This window comes from Oratosquilla oratoria, chromosome 9 (assembly GCF_046742065.1).
Source record: "Oratosquilla oratoria isolate Oo_2021 chromosome 9, ASM4674206v1, whole genome shotgun sequence".
NCBI classification, from domain to species: domain Eukaryota; kingdom Metazoa; phylum Arthropoda; class Malacostraca; order Stomatopoda; family Squillidae; genus Oratosquilla; species Oratosquilla oratoria.
Window position 1 is genome coordinate 51,187,556 of NC_134785.1, and position 15,000 is coordinate 51,202,555.

Here is a 15,000-nt window from a genome sequence, read left to right on the forward strand (position 1 = left end):
AAACTGATTTTTTTTTAACTTCCATTTTTTTTTTTTTTTTGTATTAACGCCTTCCCATCGTCGAACTCGTTGAAATAGATCATGATGCTTGTGATAATGTTTTCTTCCTATGAAGTTTGAGAAATTTACAGTCCATCACTTTTTTTTTCAATTTAGAAGCAAAACACTCGTCTCAATTTGGCGCCAAAATGTCTCTTTTTCTTTTTCGAAAACCATCGTCACTAGTTAGACTTAAAAAAGAAAAAGAAAAAGAAAAAAACGATGAAGACAAAACACGTCTTACGCCTCCCAGCACAAACAGCAAGGACAAAAAATATCTGAATAAATATTGGGATGGTTATCTCCCGCAAGATGGATTGATGGATTGACACGACCCAGTACTCGATACAGACGTCAATGAAAAATGCAGAGCCGTGGCAACGGAGACATATTGATTGACTGATTGATTGATTGGTTGATTTTGATTGATACAAAAGCTCCTTCTGCTGTCTTCCTGCTCTACTCAATCTCTCTTCAAACAAGAATTCTTTCCCATCGGGTCTCCTCATACTCGGCCTCGGATGCTTCCGGTCCTTTCCCACAATGAACTTTTGAGTGACGTCATTGTCAGGTCAGGTTAGGCTAGGTCAGGTTAGTCTAGGTTACGTAGGTTGTTAGGTTAGGTTAAATTAGGTCAGGTTAAGTTAGATTAGGTTAGTCTAGGTTAGGCTAGGTTACGTAGGTTAAATTAGGTTAGGTTAAGTTACATTAGATTAGGTTAGCTTAGGCTAAGTCAGGTTAAGCTAGTTTAAGTTAGGCTTGATTACGCAAATGAGGCTAGGTTAGGCTAGGTTAGTTAGGCTACGTTAAGCTAGAATAGGCTAGATTGAATTAGGTTAGGTCAGGTAAAGTTAGATTAGGACGGGGAAAGGATCGACTGGGAAAGAATTTATTTTTTTCAATTCAGCCTTCAGCAGTCTCGGTCTCTCGGTAGATTGAGCTCGAGTTTCACAGAAAATGGAACTCGAAGTTATAATTGTTCTGTCATCAACTTAAAAGTTCTTCTCCGTCATCGCTCCCTATTTCAGGAGTTTATTCAGGCAGTTTTATTCAGGACCTTGGAGATTTTACTCAAAGGAACAGTGACGGATTCCCTGATTACCCGCTGGGAAGTGATGCACACAAAAACTATATTGATATATGTATCACTGATTACCCATTTGTGCATATTTGACTTTTTATTCATGCTATTTTATTTTTCTAGGGTGTTCTTATTTCTTCTACTAACAATATTGTCAATCTGTTTCAGTTCTAAGGAATCAAGAAAATAAATCATCAAGCAGTATACTTCACTTTTTATCCTTTTAATAATAAGATAGGGGTGCTGGGCTGCTTAGACATGACAACGGGGGGGGGGGGAGGTGCTATGGCTGGAAAAGGTTGGGAAACGATGCTGTAGAGAGCCTTTGTGTTCGAGCTGCTTAATTAACATTCCGGAAGGTGTACTTCGTCATTTACTAATGTCGGAGGAGGGAATACTGCGTCAGGTTAGTGTTGCGATACAAAATACAAAATAGCAGGGTTGGGTTCTAGTACATGTACTTGTACTTGGATTTAAGTGCATATTTTCATGTACTTGTACCTGTACTTGGAATTTAAAAATCCTGTGTTACTTCTACTTGTACTTAGACCTAAGGTACTCGAAATATACGAAGTACATTTAAGTGCAAACAAGTACATTGTATTTAATAAAAAGTTATGTACTGTATATGTATAATCTAGCGAATTTTGTGATGATAGTACTGAGTACATTGAGTGTTATGATGTTATGATGTTTTACGAACCTGTGACAGGATTTCTTTTCACAAAAATTACTTATACTTAAGTATAATTATATGTACTTGGACTTATGTACATAACAAAATGACAGCACTTGTACTTGTACTTATAGGATATCCAGATACTTGTAATTAGACTTGACTGTGCGGTCGACTGTACTTGGGACCAACCCTGCAGGATAGGGGGGCTGTGTAAGGAGATGTGTTAGACGCACATACTGCTATGTTGCTGTACCCACATAAAAACTATATATATATATACATATATACATATATATACATATATATATATATATATATATATATATAATATATATATATATATATGTACGCGTAGTCCATGTACATCCGTCACCTTTGCCCTATGTACTAGGATAGTTCGGACAGATGACAATCACTGGAACACTTAGACCTGGATCCCCATTTCGCTGCCACCAGGTGATTCTATTCAGTTGAAAGACGTACACACACACAGCATAAAACAAGAAAAGAGAGAGGGAGAGAGAAGGGGAGAGAGAGAGAGAGAGAGAGAGAGAGAGAGAGAGAGAGAGAGAGAGAGAGAGAGAGAGAGAACTTCATCGACTGGGTAGATGACAGGTAGATTACCTAAGGGGTTCTCTCCCCTTTAAGACGCCTTTAACCCCCACCAGCCACCCCCCCCCACCCACTCCTTGCCCTCAATGATACGCCTCCCTCGCCCCCGCTTCTTCCCCGCTTCCCTTTACCTCTCTTAGTTCGACGCACAGGTGTAGTTTGTAAAGACTTCCGCCAAGTGATTCTATTTCATTAAGGAATTAAGGTCTCCATGAAGATACTGGTAAAGCGGACAATATGCCTTTCATTCGGTTGTAATTTTTTTTTATAAGAATATAAAGATAAACAAATGAATATACATATGTATGTATATATACATATATATATATATATATATATATATATATATATATATATATATATATAACCTAAGTGGGAGTAGGGAACACAGTAGTCTTAGTTTGAGTTTATTCGTGACTAGTTTCGCAGGTATGCTTTCTTAAGGGAATGATTAACCTGCGAAATTAGTCAGGAATAAATTCAGACTAAGACTCCTGTGTTTCCTACTCCCATTTATGTCAACCTGTCAGAATGTCTCAATATACATGTGTATATATATATATTTATATATATTTTATTATATATATATATATATATATATATATATATATGTGTGTGTGTGTGTGTGTGTGTGTGTGTGTGTGTGTGTGTGTGTGTGTGTGTGTGTGTAATATTACACACACATGTACACATACGGTGAGGCGCGGTCTGGTCGGGATTAAGAAGAGCCATTCATTCTACTCTCTTCTTCTTTAATCCCTCCCCGTCTAACTAATCTCACTTAACCACCTTCCCCTCCGACACTTCCTTCGACACCAGCCACCGAAAGCGTTGTTAACCTATCTCGGTTAACTTCCTAAATCCTCTTGAACAGTTAAGGAAGACCTTCTGGTTGGCGCCAGGTGATTTTATTCACCTCAGAGAACCAACTCTACTCTTTTCGAAGGCTCAGTTGGGCGAAGATGAAAATTTCGAGAAGAAAAATGAAAATTTCGTGAAGAGGAAGAAGCGGAGACTGAGGTCGATGATTTTTTTCTTTCTTTCTCTAACGCTTATGTTTATTCTGGCAGTGACGAAGATATTTCATTCAATTGTCTAATTTTCAGAATATCTACTGCCATAGAAATCCTCCCACCTCAAAATAAAATATATATAGATAAATAGATAATTAAAAAACATATGAATAAAATAAATTAAAAACTTCCTAGACTCTTACAAGGAAAGCATCTTACGGGTGGTCACTTATGGGAAGGCCAGTTTGTTGTCGAGTCACAATTTATGAGTTTCGTAAGAACCCTCCACCCCCCCCCACCCCCGCCCCCACTGCCCTTGGGTATCGTATGGTACTTTTGCTTCTACGGGCGTCATCTGATTTTATTCAAATTGACCCGTGTTAAAAAAACACATTCATGTGTAATAAAAAATTAGAAAAAAAGTAAAGTGACACATTTTGGAAACCAATAAAACTTGAAAAAACATAAAACAAAGCTACGATACACAATACATGAGATGAAATATAAATATAATAAACGAAAGAAAAATTAGATAAGTGAGAGTGACATATAAAATGAAAACAAACCAGTGTAATTACAAGACCAGTGATGAATTTAATGCAATATCGATGTCGGAAGTCAGAAAATTAAATGGAGATTTGTACGAGCGACGGGGGAAGAAGATGAAAGTGAGTTTGAAGGAAAATATGCAAAAATATGGGAGAGGGGAAAAGGAGAGGAGAAAGAGGAGGGGAATGAGAGGAGGAAGAGGAGGAGGGGAAGGAGAGGAAGAAGAGGAAGGGAGATGGGGAAAGAGGAAGAGGGGAAAGAGAAAGAGGAGGAGGGGAGGAGGGGAAAGTAGAGAAAGAGGAGGAAGAGGGTAAAGAGGAGGAGGAGAAAGAGAAGGAAGGAAAAGAGGAGAAGGAGGAAGGGAAGAGGGAGAAAGGAAAGAAGGAGGGAGAGAGAGAGAGACACAGATGTATAGAGACAAACACAGAAAGGGAGAAAAGATAAACGGAGGGACTGAAAGAAAGAAAAAGGAGATGAATGGAGGGAGGGAAGGAGGGAGAAAGGAAAGGAGGAGGAAGGAGTAAGTAAGGAAGGAGGAAGGAGTAAGTAAGGAAGGAGGAAGGAGTAAGTAAGAAGGAGAGGAGGAAAGGAAGAAGGAAGAGAACAATCGGATACAAAGTAGAGTATGATTACGGATAAAAGGAGGGAACGGGGGAGGGAGGGAGAGAGAGAGGGAGGGAGGTAGGGAGGGAGAGAGGGAGAGAGAGAGGGAGGGAGGAAAGGAAGGGGAAGAAGGCTTAGGACACAAAGTACCCTCTACAGAAACCCCTTGAACTGGACTTAAACCCTCAGGTTCTGAGTTAGAGCTTACTAGCAGACCACGTTACTTAACCGAGTTAATTGAACTGGGTTAACTTCCTAACAAACAAATCTCCTGCTCGGGTGATTCTAACTGAGATGACGTGGAAGGAGATTAGGCAGAGATTAGTTAACTCCTTTGCAACTAGTTTAGCTAACTTAGTTCCTATTTTTTTCTAGGTTAATGTATGGATAAGGATGGAGAGGAGGGTGTGTTGGAGAGAGCGTTGGAGAGAGCGCTGGAGAAAGATGGAGAGTGCTGGAGATAACACCTTAATTAAAGAGAGCAAAAAACATTTAGTCTCCATCTTATTGGATTATTCAGAATGGAAAGGACCAACGAATAACAAGATTCTAGAATATTCCATCCACCGTTTTTTCTAACATGGCGGAAGAATCCCCCCCCCCCGGCCGGTGTTGCCATATTGGTGATTTCTTTTAATCCTCAATTATCAATTACCTTTATTTCTATTTTTTCCAAGTTTGCAACTTCCAGTCTAAACGAGAACAGGGCAGTTCACTTTGGAGAGAATAAGAACGATAAGGATGTAATAAGCACAGCTACACCTTTTCTTTTCCGAGACTGCATTGTTCTTGTTTAGACAAATTACTTATGGTGCAGAAATCATAGCATGCGTTGTATTATATATATATATATATATACATACATATATATATATATATATATATATATATATATATATATATATATATATATATATATATATATATATATGAGCCATAGATCTCACAGAGACGGAACACAAAACTATCACAGTCAGCTTAACAATAAAACATCAAAATATAATAATTCCCGACAAGAAATACAAAGAAATGATCAAATCTATAATGACATACTATTTTGAAATTCCATTTTCTTGCAATAGGCAGGCTATTTTGAAATTACGTTTTATGGATTTCAAATCTCAAACAGAAAAAAAAAATTGTATCCAAATCAAAAGAAAAGAAAAGGAAAACAAAAGAAAATGTTCTCAGAGTCGACATGACGTCACTCGTAAGCTCCGCCCACCAGATTCTTTGGTACAGTCACACCTTATTTCTTTGGCTAATACAAACGCGTTTTTCATTAATCTTGTAGAAGGGCTCTGGTCAGGATGGGATCTTAATTGATCAAGATCCCGTCTGCAATCACACACAGCCCCTCAACTGGGGAAAAACCGCATTATATTAACAAGAATAAAAAGTTGGTCACCGTTTTAAGAGTACATGCAAACTTGCCACGGATTTGGGTCGACCGAGTTTGATTAGATATCTCCCCGAGCATCGTAAAGGAAATGTAGAGCAAAAACTTGAGATATCTTTTTAAGTCACAGGTTGTAAAACGAAATGGTCTGATCAAGATATAGTTTTCATTCTATTCTTTCCTCCACGAATTTCTTTCTATTTTTTATTGTTCTTTTTATGTGTAGAATAATAGTATGCAAATGTTTTGGTAATTTTTGAAATAGATAAATATGTTCATATGATCGACATGATTTTTTCCCTGAAGTGTGTGGCAATAATATTATTTTGTGTGAATACAACAATTTTACGTCTGATGTATAACTTTTGCCATTTGAAATTTGTCGATTTTTCATCTGATTTGGCATTTAATGAACTATTATTACCACAAAGTTGTGTGTGCTAATTCCCTATAAACAAGTTAATATATAGTGCGATAATTCAAGCCAAATTTTTATGGTTGACATTATCGTCAAATGTTTGAATGAATAGAAACTAGTAAACGTCATTGATGACAGGCTGTCTTAGGATTCTAATCACTTTCTAGGGACTGTATCTAGAAAGTGTATGTCAGTTATTCACTGAAATAATCTATTGTTGTTGTTATTGTTATTATCATTATTATTAATATTGTAACTACTATTACCAATCTGGTTTTTACTAGTATGTCATTATTATTATCATTATCATTGCCATTATTATTATCATTATTGTCATTATCATTTTCATCATTATTATTGTTAAAATCATTATTAATACGGATCATATCAATAATACTATAAATGTCATCATTGTGATTGGCTGGGGGAACCAATCTTAGCCTCGCTCCAACGGGCGGAGACGCTCTTGTCACGATCGTGATTGGCTAGCGAAGAAAGGAGGCGTGGCTTATTTCGCCCGAGGTGGTTGAGGTAACATCTAGTATAGTAATCTAGCGGGACAATCAAGCCACACATCTCTAGAAACATCACCTACTTTGAGTACCAAGTCACACGAAGATTAGTTAATCCAGCTGTTCATATGTGGGTTTTTTGTTAATCCCTCTTCCTGTTCGGAATCTCTAATATGAACAAAATATTCTCCAATATTCAGAACGATGATCTACCAGAACATTGAAAAGTGCCTCTTTATCATCGGCATTGTCTAGATTTTAGAAACTTCGTTCCGAACATCGGGAGATTTGTCCGAATTTCAGAGATTCCGTAAAAGAGAGAGAGAGAGAGAGAGAGAGAGAGAGAGAGAGAGAGAGAGAGAGAGAGAGAGAGAGAGAGATAACTACATGTATTAGATCCTACGAACACACATTTGAACATTCATTTGAAGCTCACCCTTCCTCCAAGGTTAAACGAGAGTCTTCGAACGCTTGGAGTGAGACTTAGGAGTGACGAGATGGAGGGACGTCTTGCTGTTGTTGGAGTGATGGAGAGGATGGATAGGAGGGAACCCCTCCGTTGGTTGTGCTCTGGGGTCGGGATGACAAGGGAGGGTCTGTTAGGCACCCCACGAGCAACTCCAACAGACTCTCCAGCAATACTCGGCGTGTCCTCGTCATCACTCATGTGGTCGTCACTCGGAGTTCGATGAGGAGCTCTCGAAGGAAGGTGGAGAGTGTTGGTGTCTTCAGAGGACGAGATTGAGGCCCCTGGCGAAGCAGGGAGATTGAGGTCTGTAGACGTCGTTCTCGTCTGAGGCGACTTCGAGTCGGGAGGCGAAGAAAGAACCAGAGATCCTTCGGAGACGCCCGAAGTCTTCTGTGTTGTCATCACTAACGACGCGGTTGTTGGTGGGGTCGTGCATATGCACGATATCGACGTTGACGTGGTGATTTGTCCACCTTGAGTTGTTCCGCTCGTGGTGGAAGTCGTCGTCGTCGACGTCGTTGACGTAGACGAAGAGGCATAATTTGCCATGTTACAGGTTGGGGGAGAAGTGGAAGAAGATTGGGAGAACGGGGGAGGTAAAACTGACGGCGAGGAAGGAAAAGGGTGACTAGAATCTGAGTTTATACTGTTCATTCTTATAAGAGGAGGGTATCGTCTAGGAGAACCTACAGGAAGACCATCTGTACTCAGAACCAACGCCGAGGCCGTTTCCGTCCGAGAAGGGTTACCCTCACTGCCGTTACTGTAACTCTTGGCATTATTTTTGAAATCATAATTGGCACCATTCTCGTACTTGTACCTCTGGTGGCGGGTGAGGGTGGAAGGGGGAGAGGGCGCGGGAGACTGTTTAGGCGTTGTGTTGGGCGTTGTCTGACGGAGGTATATGGTTGGAATAGACGTGGTGGTGGGAATGAGGATGGGCGTGCCTTTGGCGTCTAAATGGGTCGTTCGGCAGGATGGGGTCAAAACTAACGATGGGGCCGGACTAGAACTAATCCTCGTAACTACTGATGTAGTTGTCAAGAGGGAACTACTTGTACATGGTGTGTTGCTACTTGGACTAGAGGGAAGTGTAGTTAGTACTGGTTTGAATACTGTCGAGTTGTTACTAGTATATGAGATATGGCCATCACTGACACTACAACTACTAATGCTACTACTCTTAAGTATTCTCTTGTTTGTTTCACTTTGACTCATTGTCACGGACGACGAGGTAGTTGAGCGTGTGTCTTGTTTGGTAAAGGAGGAGTAATCCATGGTGCAAGTAATTTGGACAAGTTAGAACGCTAGAAATGATCTACGGTACCTAGACACATACACAAAGGACCTTTGTTAGACAACAAAGTCCCAAAAAGTCTTGAGAATGACAGAGGCCGGCTCAAAAGGTCTTGAGAATGACAACCTTTCTTAAATCTGCCCTACCAAATATGCTTCAACCATCGTTAAATAACACTAAAGAACAAACTTGGCAATAACAACGATATAAACTAATTGTACTTTAAACTGGATTCAGTGTCAACAGCGTTTGTTTGTGTTTAAAAGATTAATGTGTATTTCAGAGACATATTCATACAGAAGACTGGACTGAATATCCGTACTAACAAGATAAATTGTAAACACTTGAATTAATTAGTTAGCTAACTTGTTAGTTAGGAGAAGATATGTACAATGATAAGCTCAATATATGTCCTATACTTTATATACAGAAACTATAACAATCTGCATATATATTCTATATATATATCCATAAATATATCTATATAATATACAGTAGTAACATATAAAACTGTACGTCTGAAAGTATCACAGTGCACCCCAGCGATTGTGACGTGGAATGATGGGTGAGCACCTTAATGTAAGAGAAAACGGACTGAGGGAACACTAAAGAGAAAGGAATATTGGGAGGGGTGACTTTAGGAAAACAACTTGGAATGCTGGAAATAGAAAACAGAAAATGGGAAAAAAATTATCACAAAGAAAAACAGAAATGAAATAGACGATATACAGAGTTCAGTATGAAACAATACCCGTCTATATCACTTGTTCCAGTCCATATTTTGAAGGCGAGTTTAGATATCACTTCACAAACTTCTGACTAGCGTACGAGCTTGTAGCTACAGTTTATCTTATCAAGTTAATTCAAATAGTGTGTTCCAGGGATACCATATCACAGTTATCACTGCCGTGACGTGCTTTACATAGTCTATTCAGGCCAGCACGAGATTTTTATCCAGATTTTAACACAATTCGGGCCTGATCTGACCCCAAAATTACCTTAGGGATGAATGAACGAATGAATGGATGAATGAATGAATGAAAAAATGAGAGTGAGATGTGAACAATGAAATAGATACATGAAAACACGTTCTCATACAAGTGAAAGCGGAATCCCGTACAGAGGAAGAAGGAACAGACAACGATATACATATATATCTGTGTATACGAGTATAAATCTATGTATATAGACATCTGTATATATATATATATATATATATATATATATATATATATATACAAATACGTCTGTGTATATAGAGAGTTGTCTGTAGAGTTTTACATGGGTCATATTTTATACCCTCCTGATAGACCTTCGGTCAGGTCACGGCGACTGGGTTAGGATCAGTTGTCCGGTGTTTTACCCGTCTCATCGCGTCTAGCACGAGGACATTTGCCCCATTTGACACACAAATCTCTCTCTTCCATTTAAAGGATGCCCTGCTTCATAGTTTGGTAAGTCAATGTGGAGCTTGGATAAGCGCTTAACTGAACATAGAAATGGCCTTAAAGACAACAGAACATCAAACTCCTTAGTTCAACATATGGACAAGTATGTACACCTGTACCACTGGAAGGTGAAAAATTCTCCAAAAAGGTTTAGAGAAGAAGGCAAGAAGAACGGTTGAAGCTGTGTCCATGAACACAAATGGAAGAGAGGTATTTATTTGTTTGTTAAAAGGGGCAAGTTGTCTGGGTGAAACACCGGACAATTGATCACCACCCAGTCGCTGGGACCTGACCGAGGACCCATCAGGAGCGGTATAAAAAGCGACTTGTGTTAAACTTTCTTTTGACAACTCTCTGAAGAAGACTACCAACTTGGTCGCAACGTTAGAGTAGATAAATTCCTAAATCATTTTCGTTTTTCTCCCTCCACCCAATCTCTCAATTGTCTTTGCTTTTCTAAATATATATATATATATATATATATATATATATATATATATATATATATATATATATATATATATATATATATATCCACCCTTTACTGGGACAAGGGTAACAAACGGGCGTCTTAAACTCGAGTCCGAGTTCGAAACTCGGCAGCGACGGCCAAACGAAATAATCTGGCACCAGCAACAAGACTATCCGGCACAATTGCCATCAGGTCGAGGGGGCTGATCGAGACCGAAACCAACCCTCCATCTATTTACAAATCAACTTCAAATATTTGGAAGAATCAGTCTCAACGGGATTTCAACAGTGGCGGAACCAAAACAAAGGTCTATCGGAGACCTGAACAGAAAACGGGAAGAAAATTTAAATGAAAATGAACGAAATAGAAAACGAATAATATGGATAGAAAATACGGTGAATTAAAATAAAATAGAATAAATAATAATAATAAAGAAACGAATAAGATCAAATGAAATAAAATAAGAAACTATATAGAATAAGATAACATTAAATACAATAGAAAATGAAAGATTGAAATATAACAGAATGATAAATCAAAATCAAATAAATCAAAATAAAGCAGATAAGACTAAAGAAAATTAAAGTAGATAAAAAACTCTATTATACTTTGATAACTGATAATAGAAACTGGCCACCACCTTTTGTATCTACACCAACTGCCGCCGGGTGATTTTATTCGTAAATAGATCTACCCATCCACTGACATCACGAGGTTACAAGTCTCAAGTACTACGCACTGGGAGTGACTCCAAGGCGCCTCTCAGTTCCGTTCCCTTTCCTTATCATTACCCCCCACAACTTTCAACAAAGTGACGAACATCATATCTCTTTTTCTGGCTAAAAACAGACAATTTCATTGAACTGAGTGGGTCTCGATCGCCCCAGGTCACCTTCACGGTGGTGCCTGTCTCCTGGGCTGAATAAAATCGCCTGTTTTTAGCCAGAATGAAATGTACGAAGGAGGTTACGGTATTGAGGGGATTTGAGATAAAGCACAATGTATGATGCAATAGATTAGGGAACCTGACTTGTAATCTCTAACCTACATAAAAGAGAATTTGTAAACAAAGATGGCTGCGGACAAATTAGGCTAAAATAATGACCATAAAAAACACACAGACAAATATATATTCATACACATCTGTGTGTATAGATATCTATGTATATACCCATCAATGTATACACAAATACATATGTATATATACAAATATGTCTGTGTATATAAAATGTTTGTGTATATACAAATATGTCTGTGTATATAAAAATACGTCTGTGTATATACAAATACGACTGTGAACATACATATACATATTTGTATATACAAATATATCTGTGTATATAAATATATGTTTGTGTATATGCAAATGCATATATGTATATACAAATATATCTGTGTATAGACTTGTGGGTAAGTCACTCTTTTGCGTATTTGAAGAGACCAAATACGTTTCAAAGTAAATGTAGAACTAAATAGATTAAGCAAACAATTATTAATAGATTAAATGACCTTTCGCTATAAGGACACTCGCTGAATAATCTATTCTAGCGAACGACAGAAGAACAAGGTTACGACGACAACAAGGATCGACTGAACCTTTGAAGCCCACCAGTACCACCCGGAAACACAGTCATTTTATGCACGAGAGAGAGAGAGAGAGAGAGAGAGAGAGAGAGAGAGAGAGAGAGAGAGAGAGAGAGAGAGAGAGAGAGAGAGAGATAGAGAGAGAGAGAGAGAGAGAGAGAGAGAGAGAGAGAGAGAGAGAGAGAGAGAGAGAGAGAGAGAGAGAGTGCAACAAGCCAGATGCCTCAAAGTGAGGACAAGATTTTTTTTTTTTTTTGTCTTCAGAGCGAACGAGGGTTGAAGGTGGAGGGGGAGGGGGGAGGGGGAGGGGGGAGGGGAGGGGGCAGGGGGGAGGGGAGAAAGGAAGGCGAGGGTGAAGGGGAAGGGAGGGCACGAACAGGAGAAAGGGGGAGGGAGGGCGGAAGGGGAAGGGAAGTGGAGGGGAGGGGGAGAGGAGGGAGAGGGAGAGGAGGGAGGGGAGAGATGGACGGAGGGGGCTGTCTGAATTTGTGCCTTAGTCATCTTGTTTTTAATTATGTTCCATTAATCTATTCTATTTGTGTTTGTTATTTGATTAATTTCTATTTTGTATTTCATTTTCTATTTGCTTGGGTCTACTTTAATTTATTTTCTATTTATCTTTATGTTCATTAATCTATTTTCATTTATTATTTTTGTTTATTTATTTACTTATTTATGTATTTCTTTATCTATTTTTATCTATTCACTTATTTATGTATTTATCTATTTATTCATTTATTTATTTATTTATTGTGTTATGATAACATTTTGCACAAATCGGAAAAACGTTCAGCGTGATTGTGACTTGTCAGTGTCAGTTTTCCCACACTAGTGAACTTGTAAATAACTAAATAACCAAATTAATAAATATGTAAATAAACAAATAAATAGATAAATAAATAAATATTGTTTGTTTGTTTTTAGTGTCCATTCTATCTTGCCCAAAAGTAGCCTGACCAATTGTCAATTATCCCTTGGCTTCTATATCAGCAAATCGAGCCCACCTTGATTAGCACAGACTTCCGCACTCCAAGCCCATCGCGTGATGTGATTAAGACTTCGACTGGCACTCTCCAGACACCGCCTGCTCCACTCCACTCCACTCCACAAGTAAAATCGATTTTACCCTTCCTTCACCAGAGCTTGCTCCTTCTCAGATGAAATGAACCTCTTGCCAGGAAAGGTCAGTACTGAGAATAATGCTGAAAGACCGAAAGAGAGGAAGCTGGAATAGAGAGAGAGAGAGAGAGAGAGCAGACTGGAGTGAAAGATATTGTGGAAGCGATGAAGGAGAGGAAATGGAATAAGGCTGGGAAGTTAGCGCGAACGAATGGTGGGCAATGGAACAAGCGTGTTACTGACTGGATGCCGCGAGATGGAAAGCGGAGAAGAGGGAGACCAGACAGAGGGTGGAGAGACAAGATAGGAAAGCTTGCAGGAGTGACGTGGCAGAGGTTGGCTCAGTTGCGTGATTCACGAGATGGTATCAGAGAGGCCTTTGTTCAGCAGTGGACTCAAAATGGCTAATGGACTGCCTGAACGAATGCAAATAAACGTAATTAAACAAATAGATAAACGAAAAAGTATATATAAAAAAGAAATACAAATCTATGTAGATTGAGAAAAAATATATATGAAAGAACGACCTAGCAGTGGGTCCCTTTTGAACTTGACATTTCCATATACAACCATCAGCTACTAGAAGATCAAATTCCCTCACTCCCTCTCTTCCTCTTTAATCTCCTCTCTCTCCCTTTCCTTCCTTTCCCTTCCACTTACCCTCTCTTCCTCCCTAAATGCATCTTCCCTTCCTTCCTTTCTCCTTCTCTTCCCTTGTTCCCACGCCTTCTCCCTAAACCTCTCCCTTAATTCCTTTCCTCCTCCTCCTACTCCCCACCTTCCTCCCTCCTCCTCCTTCTCCTTCTCTTTCTGCCTCCTCATCGTCTCTCTCCCTCACTCACTCTCACTTTCTCTATCCCCCTCTCCCTCTCTCTCTCTGTCTCCTCCTCCTCTCTTTCTTTCCCCTCTCTTCCTTCTCTCCCTCTCTTTTCCTCCCTCTCCACCCCACCTCTCTCTCTTTCCCTCTCTCTCTCTATTTTTACACGGATGAATCACACTATTAGACAGACTCGTTCTCTTGTCAAATAATATTGACATCAATTCGTACATGCTCGTGCACATGTGTGTGTTTATATACGTGTGTGTATATGTGTGTGTATATGTGTACGTGCATAAGTGTATGTGCGTGTGCTTACCATCTCGAACATGTGTTTGTATACATCCATATGTACGTTTATGTGCGTTTATGTGTACATGCGCGTGGAATGCAAGAACCACCCAACCTCGCTCTGCGTAATAAATGGCGCCAAAAATCTTTGGCTGTCCCCAGATTTATATATAGAATTTATTTTCCAAATAATTTCGCTTCATTCTACAATTTTTCGTGATATTATATATATTGTTCGTTTTTTGAACATATATAACATCAAATGAAAGCGGAATCCCGTATAGACGAAGAACGGAAAAAATCATAAAAGTTTTGAGGTCAACTGCTGCCAACGATATGACGTCATAATTAAGTAGACGAACTCGAGCAGTAACGACTGCCAGATTTAACAGATTTATATAAGAAAAAATATATATAAAGGAATAAATAAATGATAAAAATAAATTAAAACAAAATGATAATAAATAAACTAAATATATTAATTAACAAACAGATAACCAAAAATAATAATAATAACGACAATTTACGCTACTATCAATGAACCTTTCCAAATTTCGAGACTATTTCGTTCAATCCTGTGGCTCCCTCTCACTTGTCG

The 15,000-nt window shown here is 38.8% G+C and overlaps 1 protein-coding gene across 14 annotated transcripts in view; it reads right to left on the minus strand.

The window, feature by feature from the left end:
* The window catches only part of Arms (Ankyrin repeat-rich membrane spanning), a 661,393-nt gene that overhangs the window by 77,742 nt on the left and 568,651 nt on the right, over positions 1 to 15,000 (minus strand). For 4 of the 14 annotated variants that reach the window (XM_076190415.1, XM_076190420.1, XM_076190414.1 and 1 more), the window contains exon 2: positions 7,342 to 9,329. The exons of the other annotated variants lie outside the window; for them this stretch is intronic. In XM_076190415.1, coding sequence (XP_076046530.1) covers positions 7,342 to 8,652 — 1,311 coding nt within the window. In that variant the 5' untranslated portion in view covers positions 8,653 to 9,329. The remainder of the gene's footprint in view (positions 1 to 7,341; positions 9,330 to 15,000) is intronic. 14 annotated transcript variants of the gene reach the window in all.